General features: G+C 45.2%; 1 protein-coding gene across 15 annotated transcripts in view; it reads right to left on the bottom strand.

The window, feature by feature from the left end:
* The window catches only part of NCOR1 (nuclear receptor corepressor 1), a 1,934,049-nt gene that overhangs the window by 1,757,092 nt on the left and 158,970 nt on the right, over positions 1 to 17,987 (bottom strand). For all 15 annotated transcript variants that reach the window (XM_078679968.1, XM_078679976.1, XM_078679969.1 and 12 more), the window contains exon 6: positions 16,922 to 17,104. In XM_078679968.1, coding sequence (XP_078536094.1) covers positions 16,922 to 17,104 — 183 coding nt within the window. The remainder of the gene's footprint in view (positions 1 to 16,921; positions 17,105 to 17,987) is intronic.

Genomic DNA, 17,987 nt, shown 5'->3' with positions numbered 1-17,987 from the left:
AGGGAGAGAATAAAAAAAATGATGAGCCTTCAACCGCATTGTAGAGCACTGCAAACAGTATAAAAATGAACATGCAAGCTATGTATGACATACTATAAACATTTTAGTAACAATTCTTGCGGTGCGCTTCTATAATTCAATTCCAGGACAGAACTTCAACTAACAAGAACCGTAGAGTATTATTTATGTAGATAGTTATAGTATAAAGTAAATTGGGACCAGTGAGTGATGAAGTGTCATGAAACAATAACAGAAAGGGAGTTCACGTGTCAACGTCTGTATATAAATATTTGCATATATTTACATTAAAGGGGCGTTATAATTGGGGGAAAAGGTCAGTTAAAGAATTGAATTTTGTTGTTTATATTTCTGACCACTGAAATGTACCAGTTATAATTCTCTCAAGTGATGCGACTATAACCTGCACCCTACAAAATATTAACTTGCCCACTCAATATGCACTGCTAATTATCTCCCATATTACATCACTTAACACAGCCTATAACATTGATAACATCACTGTAACATCTGAAATACAGGGGTGAGGGATTCCTATAGCCCGATGCCCAGGACATATTGTTTAGGGTCCAGGAGAACAAGTTTCATGTTTATTTTGTGCTTGAGACAAGTAGGCCTACCTCCAGCAGCACAAACTCTTTCGCTACCAATTTGCAGATGTGGTAAGCTCAGACTGCACTACTAGCAGTGGATATTGTATAAAAATGCGAATACACGTTTGCAAAGTTTAATATGAGGCTACGTATAATATTTTCCAGTTAGATGCAAATATTCGCAAAAGCACGAAAGCAAGATACATTCCCGGAGAGCTGGAAGCACGCCGAAATCAACGCCCTCCTCAAGAAGCCCAAGGCGGACACCAAAGACCTTAAGAACTTCCGGCCCATCTCCCCGCTCCCCTTCCCGGCGAAGGTCATCGAGAAAATCGCTAACATACAGCTGGCCCGCCACCTCGAGGACAACAACATCCAAGACCCATCCCAGTCTGGATTCAGACGAAACCACAGCACCGAGACAGTCCTCATTGCCGCCACAGATGGCATCAGGCGCCAACTAGACAACGGCGATACTAACGCCCACATTCTCCTGGACCTGTCAGCCGCCTTCGCCGTGGTCTGCCACAGCACACTAAGAACACGCCTCCAAGAAGCCGGAGTCCAGAAGAAGGCCCTGGACTGGACCACGTCCTTACTCTCCGGCAGAACCCAGCGAGTCCGCCTCCCACCCTTCTGCTCCGAAGCCACTGACATCATCTGCGGCGTACCCCAGGGCTCATCCCTCAGCCCGACCCTGTTCAACGTCTCCATTGTCCCCCTCGCACAAATGGCCCGCCAGCACAACCTGGTCATCATCTCATTCACCGACGATACCAAGTCATCCTCTCCCTCACCAAGGACCCAAACACCGCCAAAACCAACCTCCACGAGGGAATGAAGGCCGTCGCCGAGTGGATGAGAAACAGCAGCCTGAAGCTGAACTCAGACAAGACGGAAGTCCTCATCCTCGGCCCCGCCCACTCTGTGTGGGACGACTCCTAGTGGCCGTCCACCCAGGGAACAGCTCCAACACCCACGGACCACGCACGCAACCTAGGATTCATCCTAGACTCCTCCCTCTCCATGTCAAAACAGGTCAACACCATCTCCTCCTCCTGCTACAACACCCTCCGCATGCTTCACAGGATCTACAAGTGGATCCCGACCGAAACCAGAAGAACGGAGACCCAAGCCCTCGTGAGCAGCAGGCTGGACTACGGCAACGCAATCTACTCAGGAATCCCGGCCAAGCACCTGTGACGACTACAACGGATCCAAAATGCCCCCGCCCGGCTGATCCTCCATCCCCCACCGCAGCCACACCTCCTCCCACCTGAGAGACCTGCACTGGCTCCCCGTCAACAAGAGGATCACCTTCAAGCTCCTAACCCACGCACACAAGGCTCTCCACAACACCGGCCCAGCCTACCTGAACAGACTCAACTTTCACACCCCCGCCCGCCAGCTCCGCTCCGCCAGCCTGGCCCTGGCCGCCGTCCCGTGCATCCAACCAACAACCTCCGGCGGCAGATCCTTCTCCTTCCTCGCTGCCAAGACCTGGAACACCCTCCCCACCCATCTACGGCAGACCCAAGACCTGCTCACCTTCAGGAGGCTCCTCAAGACCTGGCTCTTCGAGCAGTAACAGCACCCCCCCCCGCTCAGCGCCTTGAGACCCTCACGGGTAAGTAGTGCGCTTTACAAGTTTTTGATTGATTGTTTGGATTCTTTGCTTTCAAACTAAAACGTTCACAAAAAAAATAACTAAAAAGAAGAAGGTTCTGCTAAAATACTTTGTAACCAATTTCAACAAGATTATTGGAAATATGAAAATAAACAAGTTTGGAAAATCTGACATTGGTGGTCAGCCTTTTGGTTTGATCAATGAGTGTCTTGTTTTGACATCGTTTCTGTAAAACTTTGTCGTAGGAGCTGCCCTGCCATCACCACTACAATAAACAATGGTAAAAAACACAAATATTTTTGGTCTCAATAGGCACACATTGCCACAGTACTGCCGTGCACTCAACAAAACTACTTTGTGCCGATATGCTCCCTGTGAAAGAGAAGAATGCTGTCACTCACAGTGAAGCCAGCTGATAGATAGTGAGAGAGGTAGAATTTTGATAAAAACAAAAGAGCTTGGTTAGCACCAGAACTAATTTGGGGCCAGGGCCCAATTCTTAAAAAAAGTCACAAAAGTATACCCATTATATATGTCCTTGCAATAGTGCAGATTTAAGGCTGTAATAAATTCACAAGAATTTGAATAAGTAGATAGGAAATTGTACTCCTAGAAAATGTGTAGATTTGCTCATGCTAAAATCTGTTGACCATTTACAAGTTAACTTTCCCTCCAACCACTTTTTTCTCCAACCATGGAAGAAGTTTTAAATCTGCCCTTGTCAGGAGTAAATTTCCATTCTTTCTCAGTATAGAGAAAAGTTAGAGAAGAGCTGGTGAAAACCTCAAAAACATGCAGGTTAAGTTTATAAAGATGGCTGCTAACTTATTGGAGGAGCCGGTGACCCCTCCAGTGACTTCCGCAGCAGTTTCGTCAGTCCCAAACGATGATTTATCATGGGTAGCACAATAGAAACACAATTGTCCATTATGACGTGCACTGTAAACGGATTGGGAGACAAAATAAAGCGGGGAGTAGTGGCGCAATACCTCAAGAGACTGGCACAAGATTTAGTATTGCTGCAGGAGACACCTAGTGAGTAATAATTGCAAGGCCCTCAACAGGTGGGGATACAAATGTTTGGTTCACGCAGGGTTTACATTTGGTTCCAGAGGCAACGCGATCCTAGTGCGGTGGAACATTGCTTTACCGCCCACTCATACATGGGCTGAACCACAAAGAAGATACGCTGTGATGGAGGCCAGCTGGGAGGGAAAACTGATAAATGTGTTATCAGTGTATCTCCCGCCAGCACCAGGAAAAGAGGCAATTAGTGATTTAGGCAAAATCTTGATCGATCTCCCACAAGGTACATTAATATTGGGAGGTGATTTTAATAGGACTATTACGACGCAATAGATGGGTATCCTGGACAATCCCAAACACGACATAGCACTCAAATGGAACAATTTACTCAAGCCATGGGACTGACAGAAATATGGCGTTCACTACAACCAAACATGACGTATTACACCCACTACTCCAACGCACATAACAGTATGTCCCGCATCAAATACTTCCTTACGCACTTGGTAGACCTTGGCCGCTTTCAAAACCCTCATGGGCTCCCAAGGGGTATCTCGGATCATTCCCCAGTATGGCTCGAACTCCCCTTCAACCAAAAGAGACAGCGCTGCTCCATAATTATTAATCCGTGGCTCCTGGAGGATGTCACTAAGCAGACAGACTGCTATTTTACCCAAAAAATAGGCTCAGTGGACTCGGCGCAGACCATTTGGGAAGCTTATGAAGTGGTGCTGAAGGGGCATGCTCTAGCGTTAAAGACAGGCTATATCCGGCAACATAACCAGCAATTATTGCAATTAAAGAGTGAGCTCCTACAGCTAGAGACGCATCATAACTCCTCACCTAGCGAGGCCACCACACACCGCTTAACCATTTAGCAACTTGAATATAAAACTATGGCACGGGGAAAAACTCGGGCGAAAATACTTCACACACGTCATAGGGTTTACGAATTGGGAGAGAGAGCGGGGAAAATGCTGGCATGGCTAGAGAGAAAGGAAACAAGGGGAATTGTGCGTACCTGAACTATCCGTTAATGAGAATAAACGGATCTCCGATCCCCAAGAGGTAGCGAAGGCATTCGCGGATTATTTGGAGGCGGTGTATTCCTCCTCCACCACCTATACATCTGAAGACTCACGTCAGCTGCTGACAGACATAAATTTGCCCTCATTGTCAAATACAGATTGGGCCGAGCTGGATACAGACATATTGGATGACAATTTGTAAAGCCATATTCAGCATCCAATCAGGGAAGGCAATGGGGCCCAACGGGATTCTAATTGAGTTGAGCACCCCATCTTAAAAATATGTACATAGAAAGCTTGGAGAAGGGGATTCTGCATGGAGATCAAAAATTGGCTATCATAGTGGTAATCCGTAAACCGGCGAACAGTTGTAGCTCTTATAGGCCGATCTCCTTGATTAATGCGGAGGCTAAAATTCTAGCGAAACTACTAGCATCCGTCTGAGTACCGTTCTCCCTTCATTGGTTCACGCAGATCAATCAGGTTTTGTGCTGGGATGGAACACAGCACTGAATATTTGCCGAGTGCACAATCTTTTGGCACGTCAGCAATGAATAGACTAGGACGCAGTGATAATGTCACTGGATGCCTATATGGCATTAGATTCTATAAAATGGCTCTTTGAAGTGCTGGCTCGCCTAGGGTTTAACCCGCGGTTTATAAAGTGGATCAGACTGCTTTACACTGAGTTACGGGGTCAGGTGAGGGTGAATAACCGCGGTTTATAAAGTGGATCAGACTGCTTTACACTGAGTTACAGGGTCAGGTGAGGGTAAATAACCGCACGTCCCCCCCCTACTTTTCGCCGTATTACTAGAACCACTGGCATTTCGGGTGAGACGAGATGTGGCTCTACGGGGGCTCAAATTGTAAGAAGACAATGAGGCCAGGCTTTCATTGTATGCAAGTGACATCCTGATCAATTTAGTATCCCCATATCCTCCATACACAGATTACTAAATATATTCACAAATTTCGGCAAATATTCAGGATATGCTATTAATTGGACTAAGTCAGTGCTATTTGTTCTGCGTGGCCCACACCAAGACTGCCCAAAGGATGTGAAATTGAAGTGGCCTATGAAGGATTCGGGTATTTGGGGATCTTCATTACATCCAACCCCCAAATGTTTTATGACAAGAACCTAGCAGTCCCCTTAAAAAGACTTTGTGAAGATGTCAAACATTGGAGGTCGCGGTTACTGTCACTAATCAGTCGAGCGGCCCTATTTAAGATGCCGGCTCTGCCGAGATTCCTTTAATTACTTCAGAATTGCCCATACCGGATCCCCGACTCATATTTTAATGGCGTGGGGGCAGAGGTCAGCACACTACTGTGGGATGGAGGTGCACCATGAATAGCTCTAGGGAAATTGATGAAGGGGTGGTACGACGGGGGCATCGCACTCCCAGATATACTGCTCTATTATTGGGCATTACATTGGGTGGCAATTAATCACTGGCTGTACGGCACTCCTATGAGCCCAGCATACAGTCTAGAAATATATCAGGCGGGACGGGAGGGGTATCTTGGGGACCTATACACCAAGGTCTGTAAAAGGAGATATCTGAGCTATATGGCTCAAACAATAACCATCTGGCATCAGGCAAATAAACATCTGGGCTGGACGGGGGTGTTGGCGAAAGCTACACCCCTGTGGTTCTCTCAACAGCTAGGTTTGCTTTGTCACCATATGGGTTTTGACAAATGGGACACCATTGGACTGTCCACCTTAGGGGATCTCATACATAAGGGTAAGGTTCTCACATTCAAAGAATTACGAGCAAAACACGAACTAGCACACGGTGAGATATTTCGATATCTACAGATTCGGCATGCTCCTAAGACAGCACTCCCAGACTTGACGGAAGTGCCAGGATCATCTCCGCCAGAGGACCGGCTATTTTCAGAGCCCATTCCAGACAAAGTAATTTCACTCACATATCGTAAATTATGCAACAATTTACCAGATCCCTTCCACACTCTTAGAAACCACTGGCAGGTAGATTTGGGAAAGATCGACAAAGATGACTGGCCAGCCGCATTGATGTCCCCAAGAGAGGCAGCCATAAATCATCGGTCTTGATTGATTAGATTAAAAGTTTTACACTGAACATACCTCACTGGAGTAACCCTAGCTAAAATAGGAGTTAGGCAGGACGCACTCTATCTGCGAGGTTGTAACAAAGATGCAACATTTGATCATATTATATTATATGGGACTGCCCCCAGATACGACCCCTGTGGGAGAGGGCCACAGAGAAGCAGCAAGACGCACTAGGGTAACACCAAGAATGGGGATTCTAAATATTAGGGAGGCCACTGACCTAACAAATTGAGCAGCAATTAGCCACCCTAGGCTACACATTGGTGAAAAGAGCAATCACTATGAAATGGGGGGGCAGCATATCAACCATTGACAATAGAATGGGTGGTGGAAATGGACAAATGTATGATTGCTGAAAAAGAGATCTATAAATCTAGGGGCTGTCGTAAAAAGTGGGACAAAAAGTGGGGCAGGTGGAATGCATATAGAGGAGAATTATGTATTTCACCAACGGTAGGAATGGAAATGTCAAGAAGGGGGGACCAAGAGCATGTAACGATGGACTAAAACACTGTGCACGATAACTGTTGGTATATAAATGTCTTATCTGTACCTGAATATATGCAATTCTGAATGTGACAAGTTTAAAATCAATAAAAAAATATTAGATGAAAAAAATTAAAAAACAGGCAGGTTATTAGGTTTGCACATACTCGGAAGAAGAGCATTTCAGCCCTGGAACCTTTGCTTACCGCTACCTCCAGCCCCTCTATGTAGATCTGCGGAAAGGTGGCAAAATATTGCTACTATTCAAACGTTACTATAATATGAGCACTGGCAAACTCGGCGAGGATATTAATCAGGGCTCTTATATAATAAGATTGCTGCCATAATTTGATCCCACACTACATGTCAGACCATCCAGCATTTCCCGATTTGCAAAAAAATCGCGAAATTTGCTGAGTAGCGCAATGACCGCGATATTTCATTTTTCGGCCGCAAAAAAGGTCTCGAAAGACCACAAACAAAATGATGGCCTCTGATTGGCTGTAAGCGCACACGTCACTACGTGGTGCAGTACAACCCTACTTGCAGATTTGGAGAGGTGAGTAATTGAAAAAAGCATTTGCCCGATTAGAGGGGTCAGAGCAGCTCATGGCTCCAGCGAGATTTTCAACGCTGAGTGGGGGTGTTTATACAGTGGGGCTCCTGACACCGAGGCTGAAAGGCATGGTCATCTCACACAAAAAGCGTTTAAATATAGGTCTCATCCTCAAGCTGGTGTTGCCTGACCAATTTTCACTCTTCGAGAATCTTTTTTTTTTATAAATTGCTGCAGTAATTCTCTCACAGTCTCTGGTTTGCCAATTGTCACGAAGATATACTTGCTTCTTAACCCAGAAATTAAATAAACAACAGAAGTCAAAGTTCCTGTGCGGTTTGTCGCATCAAGTAAACAGGCTACTGGATGCGGGCAGTTTCTACTGTAAAAAAAATGCACAATCGAAGAGCAGTGAAAGAGGATGCTTAGCGCGCCAGCTCTTGTGCATTTGGCATTCTTCTTCAAGGGTGGTAGTAGTGTCAGGGTTGGCTCCTTTGCTGATGGCAGTAAAGCATGCAGTATTAGCTGGGCAGCAGCTGCACAAGGGGAGTCTCCATGTTGATGCAGCAGCAGTGTAATTGATGCCTTACAAGCAAGGCAGGTGTTAATAAGGCATGGACATAAGCGATAGTGGACGAGCCACTAGGGCAGTAGTAGTCGGAGATTTGTCACTAACCAGGCAGCAGCAGTGTAGGGGGTGCAGCTTAATCTGCACAGCAGTCGTATAAGGATCCTTATGTCAGCAGTAGTAGTGTGAAGCTCATTAGCTAGGCAGCAGTAGTGTAAGTGATGGAGCTACGGTGCAAGCAAGGCCTTTTAGCTGTGCAGCAGTAGTTAATATGATCTTAGTTCGACTGCAGTGATGAATGAGTGCATTGGGCGGGCAGTAGAAGTGTATGTGGCTTGTGAGTAATTGAACAAAGCCTTTGCCTGATTAGAGGGGTCAGGGCAGCTCACGGCTCCAGCGAGATTTTGACTGTTGAGTGGGGGTATTGATACTGTGGGGCTCCTGCCACCGAGCCTGAAAGGCATGGTCCATCTCAAACAAAAACGTTTTAATATATTTGTCTCGTCCTCAAGCTGGTGTCTGACCTGGATTTTCACTCTTCGAGAATCTTTTTTAAATTGCTGCAGTAATTCTCTCACATTCACCGGAATGCCAATTGTCACGAAGAGAGACTGGTTTCCTAACCCACAAATTAAAGAAACTACGGTAGCAGTTTTAGAAATCCGTGGGTGTCCGTGGAAGCCGGAATCATCTGTTGCACTCCTGTGGCTGGGCTTGGCTCCGCCCCCCAGCTCCTTCTTACACTCACCGGGACGTTGAGGCATCTGACCGGCCGGGCTTGGCTCCGCCGGTCACGCTCTTCCGGACCACAATCCCCAAGATCCCACGGGGCAGGAACACTCTTTGCAGCGCGCCAGGAGGCGCATAAAGCCCCGCCTGGTCCCTCGCGGGACGCGCCGGACGAAGCCCGGACAAAGGGCGGACAGTCTGAGACAGTCCGAGACTGATCGTGACTGGGCTGGGCCAGGATCTTTGCCTGTTGCTACCAGGGGCCACTTGAGGTATTCCTCTGAGGAGATATATTGTTGTTAATATTCTTTGTGGACCCTCTGTGCTCTTGTCCTATTGGTAACGGTTATTCATTGTTTGCCCTAGGGTTACCGAGTGCAAGCATGCCATTATCTCACTGCGTGTAATATGTCCAAGCAAAAGTCTTCTACTGTATCTAATACCATGGACAATTACCTAGTACAGGTTGTGAGCAAAATCAATAGCACGAGAAGGATATCGCTGGGCTTGAGTTCTCCACCCATTACCCCTATACAGAGCTCTCTGCCAGAACCTATTCTGGTAGAAGTCCCGATACAGGTGCACAGCAGCGATGCCCCAGATATTGAGTTTCCCCCAGATGACAATTCTGACCTAAACATACCTACTGTTGTTGACCTAGACAATGATTCCGTAGATCAGTCAAACACGATTGAAGGTAATTCCCCCTCCCATGTGTCTGTGCCTGCAACTAGAGCAGTCAGAGCATGCAGAAAAGGTCAGTGTAAACGAGGTGGGTTACGCTCTAGTAGGAAAAGGATAGCGCCTCCACCCAAAAATATGACAACAAAAGAGGCAAATGGGGAGTATGGTGGGAAGGAGATATTGGAGGATGATCAAATTAAAAAGCTAGTGAGTATGATTGATTCAAAGATCAAATGCATTATTAAACCATTGGTAGCCAAAATCGACCAGCTAACAGCAGAGGTAAACAGGTTAGGGGGACTCATAAACAAGACAGTGGAGGAGGTGGGTAATATACCAAATCTAGTTTCAAATAGAGTTGAACCAATCGTGAATGTTCTTGGGAATGGGCTAGGGGGTAGGGATAAAGTGGTATCAAATCCTCCCCCTATTCAGCACCCAGTTGTTATAGATGCCCAGGATACAGTCAAAGAAGACCTCCCACCAAAATCCACTGTGACGGGTTTAGAGAAAGGCCCGGTCCAACTCATTGTAGAGGCTTCCCCCCCCTTGTTTTGGTCTTGGCCAATGTACCTCCCTTAATGCCTGGTCAAGTGGAACCTACATCTTCCTTGATCAGCAAAGCATTCCACTGGTTATCTAATAACATGATGATATCCCCATGGGGTAATCAGCAGTTAGCTGGGGAGATTAATATGGCAAGAAGGGTGGACTGGATAGGGAACAGTGTGAAAAACTCCAAGGAGATTGTGTCGTTTTGCATTTTTTAAGTCCAGAAGTACTCCCTGACGTCTTGAGAAACATATTTCCCCCACAACGTAGGAGCACTGACATCATCCCGCTAACTCTAGACTTTTTCTATCATAGAGCTAGTACAGTGAATCCAAGTATATTGAGGACTAAGTGGAACTCGGTGCCAAATAAGAGGGGTAGGGGCGCTCAATCCAGTGAATGGGGTATCAGTCTCGAAAATAGATTTGCGACACTGTCAGACTTGAATGAATGTGATTGACTTGAGAGGGCAGACAGGGTAGTGTCCAACGATCCAGCTGAGCCAAATAGTACGCATGTTACCATAGTCAAGGGGGTTGGCTTTATAAATGTTACTTCTACGACCCAAGGGAAAAGGGTGGATGATCTAATATTTCCAGTATTTAGAAAGGAGAAAAAATACTCCGAGCATCAGCCTGTCCCCACCATGCTAGAAACATGTTTTGTTCCTGGTCCAGTAGCACATTCACCCGAAACATTAGGTCATCTTCGTATTAATATAGAACCAGACCTAGTCCTGGAGGATGAAACCCAAGGTGTATTATTAACCCAGGCTCCCCTATGCTTAGCAACAGATGAAGCAGGGTTGTCTTTTCTTTCCTGGAACATTGCCGGTATTACCAATAAGTTGATATCACCAGAATGGTGTAACTTCATAGACCAATTTGATATTCTTCTGTTCCAGGAAACTTGGTCATTGACCCCAGTACATCTAGGGTTTCTTAATTTCCAAATCCCAGCTACAAAAAATCCAAAGGGTCGCCCATCAGGAGGTCTGATAATCTGGATCCGCCAAACATTATGCTGTAGAATCCAGCAAAGGAGTTCTCCATCAAATGATATTTTGTCAGTTAACCTCACATGGGCTAACGGACAGGGGGTGGTTATTTTCAACATTTATGCCAGGGGAGTAGCGGGAGGTCAAATATCAGAAGTAATCGCCGCTCTTGACCTTGAGCTCGAGGCTCTCCCAACACAGTTGTCTTTTATTGTGGGGGGTGATGTTAACACCACATTTGAACCGCTTGGCCAAGAAGACGAAATTCTAGCAGAAGAGGAGGATAGCAAGTGGGGTGTCCCCCAGCTAGAATTACCTGTAGTCAGAAGATGGACAGCGGTGGCCATCTAACTGAAGGCTTTATGTCTAGCAAGAGGACTCAGAGCGGCTAATGGACGAACCCCGTCAGATCGCCAGGGGGGCAAAACATTTGATAATGGTAGGTTCTCTAGCCGAATAGATTACTTCTTGGTAGACATTAGAGAATGGCATAAGTTGACTAATATGGTTGTAAAAAAAAAATAGGATGGAGAGTGACCATAACCCTCTCTGTATGGTCTTCAAAGCAAACATGGAGGTAAGAGAAACAAACCATGGGGGTGGCAAAGTTACCTTAGATATTGTAGCCTCGAATAACCAGCGCCACTTAAAATGGGGTAGACTAATTGAGAACACGGAGGTTGGAGGATCTCAAAAAAGTGGTGGTCGATGAAGTGGGTAAGATAAACTCGCATATCACAAATCAAAACTTTCCTGAAATTATGCTTGAGGCTCATATGTACTTTTTTGCCAAGCTCCAAGAGTTCTTCAAGAAGCCCACAAAACAAGATTATGATCATAAAAAATTACCCATAATGGGATGGTACTACAAGTCCTGTAGAGTAGCCCGCCAGAATCTCAGCACCGAACTTAGAAATAAGAACATCCTAGGTGTGAGAAGGGCGAGGGATATATATAGGAAGGCACAAAAAGAGGCCAGGAAACAGTGGGATGAGGCTCACTGGCGTGATCTTAAATCCGCCTGTGCCGCAAAGAATCAAAGTCAATTCTGGGCCCTGGTCAAGTGGGACAGAGGGGGGATAGCACAACCCCCGCAAAATAATGTTGCAAAAAACCAATGGGTAGACTTCTTTAAACCACAATACGCTCGTGACCTAGCGGAAGGAGACTGTATACTACCCCCTACTGTTTTCTATCAAAGTCAGTTATTCACAAAAAAAGATGTTAGTCTAGCGCTAGACTGTGTGATAGGGGGCCGAGCCCCAGGAATGGATGGCATACCTGCTGATGTGTTTTTAAGTGATCGATTATCTTGGTGTCAGTACTTTGAGTGGCTAGTCAATTCTGTGGCTAGCGGTGCACCAATACCGACCTCATTCCAGTTTTCAAAAAGGGAGACAAATCACTTCCCAGTAATTATAGACCTATCAGTCTTATAGACTCTGCCCAAAAGTTAATAGGTTGATTAGTGCAAAACAAACTGCAAACTTGGATAGTAGAAAAAGATATTTTATCCCCTTACCAAGCTTGTTTCCGTCCCTGCACAAGTTCAGTTGACCAGGTCTTTTTTTTCATTGCTCTATACTGGAGGAACGTGATGTTAACTAATGGGACCCTTTACGCTGTTTTCGTAGATTTAAAATCAGCTTTTGATCTAGTTCCTCGTTCTAAACTTTGGAGAGTACTCGCTGAAGCTGGGTTGGCCCCGGAACTGCTGACGCTTCTTGTCCGCTTGCGTGAGAACAATTATGCTAGAATCAGGTGGGGGGCTCATGGTGAGGTGACGGACACTTTCCCTGTCGAGCGAGGGGTTCGGCAGGGGTGTGTTCTGGCACCCACACTGTTTTCTATTTACATCAATGGCATTGTAGACCACCTAAGCCGTTCCCCCACCGATGCTCCTGTTCTAGCAGGGGCACGTGTGCCAGTCCTCATGTTTGCGGACGATACGCTGATAGTTTCTCGAACCCCGAGTGGGCTTCAGAAGGCAGTTAACGCTTTCGGCGAGTTATGTCAAACACGTGGACTTGAGATAAACACCTCCAAAACCAAGTTCATGTGTTTGAACCAGCGGAACACATTTAAGGGTTCAATTCACTTTAACGGTACTCCCCTAGAACAGGTTGAGGCCTTCACATATCTAGGAATATCCCTTCAGTGTAATATGAGTTGGAAAAACCATATTGACATGGCTGTTTTAAAATTCCACCAGCTGGCGGGTGTAGTGGCCCTTAAACATAAAGCCTCATTGACTAAGCCAATCACCCCTGCTCTAGAAATTTACAACATGAAGGTGATTAGTGCCTCTTTATACGGCTCGGAACTTTGGGGATTCTCCAATTTGAAACAACTAAAACTGGCGGAAAACAAGTTTATACGCAGTCTTGTTGGGGCTCCCCAAAGTACCCCGACCGTTCCATTGGCATACGACCTTGGCAGGAAGAACATTGAGGATTTGGCACGGCTGCGACCCTTATTATACTGGAGACGTATTAGGACTACCCCAGAATTAGTGCATTATGCCACGGCCCTGAAGGATATCACCAGGGCGGATCGCTTCCACTCGATCCCGTGGTTAAAGGAAATAAGAGGTTTGCTAATTAAGCTGGAACTAGACCACCTATGGAACACTCCCATTGCCGAAAGCTTTCCATCAAAGGCAACACTGAAAAAAATGTATTGGGAAATGGTATGGTCGACCGCTTATAGTATAGGATCCAACACTAATTTAACAGGACGTTTCCTGGATATCAAACCTTTACCATCTTGTGAGCCTTATTGGGACATTATTGAAAGGCCGTTTGATAGAAAATTGTATTTTCAATTACGAACTGGGACCCTTCCTTTAAAGGCATTTACCCGCAAATGGTCAGCAATTCAGGACGACAAATGCCTCCACTGTAAAGACTTGATTGAGAATATTGCTCATTTATTGTTGGTTTGTCCCCTTTATGTAAGTCCACGACGGAAGTGGATAAAACCTGTGTGTTTAAATTTAGGCACACGTAGGTACTTAGAGGCGTTAAGAGTGCTGGAATCAGATTGTACACCCAGCATGGCGATTGCCGTTGCAAAATTTCTAGGTTGGGCATGGACTATACGCACCCGCACTTTACAACAGTTAGATACTGCCCAATGAATTAACTGACACTGCTTATTGTAGATCTACTTTTAAAAATTCATGTTTTATTGAACTATTTTTAATTATCATGTATATGACAGCATTATGGTTTAATGAGTTTAAAAAATAATGTATTAAATATTGTAGTATTTATGGTGAACGTAGGATGTATAACTGCTTTTATGACATGCTGTCGAATAAAGCTTTGAAATTTGATTTGAAACTACAGAAATTGCTCGCAGAGGAGTTGTGGTGGTAATAGTTTCATATTTGGGATTTAGACTGCACACACAGCACTTGTAAGTCACATTGAGGTGGGGGTATTGTGAAAAGGCTTCCACCCACCCCAAATCCACTGTTCTGCGTAGAGCAATATTTAACATGCTTACATTAGCCATGGCAATGCACTTCCACCCACAATGATCCTGTGCCCTAGGGCGCCTAAGGAAGAGGTGTCATGCCTCCTGGGTTCAGGAGGCAGCGGTGGCCAGCAGTGGTGCGTACATGTGTGCTAGAACATCCCAGGGAGAAATAGAACCCCCCTCTCCTGAGGTTAGGATTAGAGCTGTGCCTCCATAGAGCTGCAAGCGCTTCAAACATGCCTATTTCAAAACAGTTTATCAATTTAAGGCTGAAAATGAATGATTAGGAAGAAAATAAAGCGCCGCAAAAATTCCGCTAAATTTCCACATTTGTGCCGCTAAATCTCCATATTTTAGCCGCTAAATTTGCTAATCCATGCCGCAATATCCTGGGGGGTCTGACATGGCACCATAGGGACAAGTGGATTTTGGTACAGGAAGAGTAGATTTATGAAGCAACCTAGTCCATGGACAGGTAGATCTTTTTTAAATTCCATACCCCTGGAAATGACATCATTGATGAGGACACTGAGCATGTTTTAGTGAATGACAGTCAACGAAGAGGCCCCGTCATGGTATCAAAAGGTTATATCTCAAGGTCTGATTTATTTATCCACTTTTTTGCAGTTTAATAGAACGAGAACCAGTCCATTTTGGGCATCACAGCACTGTAAAAGTCGAGGCAAAAAAGGTACATCAGAGATATCGAATTCTATTGGCATATTGACAATAGCACGAGTTTAATAATTTAGAAGAGTCTACCAAGTTAGCGAAGAGAAAAGATAGTGAAAGGTATCAACAGTAAGTACCCAGAGCTCATAAGTACCTTACATCAAGATGTTCAAAAATCAAACCTTGAGAACGGCTGACATGCTGTAAAGGAGACTGAATCAGAAGGATGGGGAAAGATTAGTGAGGTTAAGGTGGATCACAGGAAACCGCACATGGGTAAGATACATTTGAAGTCAAGGATGAGCCAAGCCACTGCAAATAATTTAAGCAAGTATTGGCAAAGTCATTAGGTCTCTATGCAAGAGCTAGATGTTTTGCTAATCTAGTCTGTTTCAGCCAAGTTGCACACCAGTGTGGCTGTTGTTCAGCATTGCTAAAGCTTAGTGGCATAGAGGAACCTGGTGTGGAGTGTCGTAGAGTGGATTAGAACATTGTAGAATGGAGTGGCATACAGTGTCGTGTTCTGGAAAGGCATGAGTGGAGTGCCATACAATGGTGTAGAGGGGCGTAGAGTAGAGCAGGCTGGTGCAGAGTGCATTGGCATAGCGGCTGCAGAGTATAGTGGCATAGAGGGCAGCAGCATAGAATTCAGCGCATACAATGCAGGATCGCAGAATGCAGAGGCGCAGATTAGAGTGTTGCATAGTAGACTGTAGTGCTGCAAAGTGGCGTAGAGTACAGTGAGAGGGTGTAGAGTAGAGTGGCATAGGAAGCAGCGGCGTGGAGTTCAGTGGCATAGAATTCAGCAATGTACAATGCAGCATCGTAGAATGCAGTCGCGCAGATTAGAATATTGCATAGCAGAGTGCAGTGTATCAGCATATAGTGCAGTGGAGAAGAGTGCAGTAGTGCAAAGTGGAGTTGCATAGAGTGAGGTATAGGGCAGTGGAGTATAGGGCAGGGGTCAAGAGTGCATTGGCATAGTGTTGCAAAGTGGAGCTGAGCGCAGTGGCGCAGAGTACAGTGACATGGATTGGTAAAGTGGAGTGGTACACAGTACAGTGCAGTGCCGTGATGTAGAGTGGATAATGCATGGTGTGGCATTACACTGCCATTACAGACATTTCCTACTCAAATGGCCATTAAAATTGGACAGGCATACATTTTTAGTAATAAAACTATACAGTTCACAAATACTTGCACAGTTCATTTAAATGTTGTGTGCTTAAAAAACAAACCTTTCCTACCCCCCAGTATACAGCATGATTGGTTACATAAACACTCATTTTGAAGTCAAAGAAAGAAAGAGCCTGACATTTGATCTCAGTCTTTGAATGCACAACAAACTAAACAAGATAAGAACACGGTTTTAAGCCCTGTTTAATGAAAGGATCATTTGGGTAAGAATACAAGGAGGGGTAGCGTGAAAAGGCTTTGCTACTTGGGACAGACAAACTCAATCTGGACAGCCTAAAACAAATAATGCCAGAAAATGTGAGTTACAAACCACAAAGCCAATTGTAAGCAGCAGACGAAATGCATTACCAGAGAAGCTTTCTGAATCGCCCAAGACGTTACAGCATCCCAGACAACTACACTGGCTGGTAGGCTTTGAACTAAAAATGACCTTACATTAAAGGAGAACACTGAGCCTAATCATCACTGAGATATTTGTTGAAAGTGCCAAGACCGTCATGGCTGTAAATGTGCTGGTAGAGGTACCTTTCAGTGCTGAGGCATACTTGGACATTTCATAAGCCTTTTGAAATCAGCAAAACATTTTTTAACTACATACCTGTTTCTTCTTCAGTTTAAGGATCTGCTGCTCAACTTTGGCAATCTCACGGTCCACGCGGTCCATGCTCTGGATAAGCTCCTCCTTTGAAAGCTTTGAGGGGGAAGCATCAGCATCATCCCCACCAGGCGGCCCAGTGAGTGGGGAGGCGGATCCATCATGCTTGGTGGCAAAACCATGATCCTTGAACATAAAAGTAAGAGGGTTGAAGCTCAAAGTATAGCCAAAGTAAAACGACTGGCAGTTCAAATTATTTAAAATAATTGAAGACACATTGGGCTCTAAATGTGAAAGCAGCAACCAGGGTTTGAGTATCTTTTTATTTTGTAGGTTTTTGAGGTAGTGCTTTCTTCAGAAATTGCTCTGTACAGACAGTTTTAGATTCCAATTGCAGGTTTGTAAATTAACATGACAGGATGCTGCCTTGTTTAGTTTTATTTTCTTTAAGAAATTATTTTTTTAAATAACATTTACATTTTTAAAATGCATTCTGGATTACAGCTTGTGGTGAGATATTCGATCGTTTATTTATTTCAAATAAATCCAAGGATGGAGAATCTAATTTCTGCAGGAGTCATAATGCATTAGAATGTTTTTACTCAAGTGAATCACTTTTTAGGTCTCGCCTGTCAATGCGCATGCGCATTGAGCAGAGCGAGACTATGGGGGCTTAAACAAAGCTTACCTACACTGGCGATTCACTGGCGATTTGATGAAGTGCATGTGCACTTTTAACTCAATGCGCAAGCGCAATTAGTTAAAATGCGCGTGCACAGCATCAAATCGTCAGCTTAGTGCCGCCAGCAGCTCTTCCCGCTCCGCCCCCTGCTGCATCAAAGGCTTGGCGCTGTGCCTCAGCCCAGCCATTCTCCTCCCCTAATTACCCCCTGCGGCATCAAAGGCTTTTTCACGGCCGGCCGGCCGTGCTTTCAGTTCACGGCCGGCCGGCCGTGCTTTCAGTTCACGGCCGGCCGGCCGTGTCTCCTTTTCTTTTTTTTTTTTCATTAATTGAATGTCTTCCAGCAAGCTCTCCTCATCCGTAGCTTTAGGTGTGATGACAGCATTT

The sequence above is a fragment of the Lissotriton helveticus genome, chromosome 3_1 (assembly GCF_964261635.1).
Source record: "Lissotriton helveticus chromosome 3_1, aLisHel1.1, whole genome shotgun sequence".
Classification (NCBI taxonomy): Eukaryota; Metazoa; Chordata; class Amphibia; order Caudata; family Salamandridae; genus Lissotriton; species Lissotriton helveticus.
This window is presented reverse-complemented; position numbering and strand designations above follow the sequence as displayed.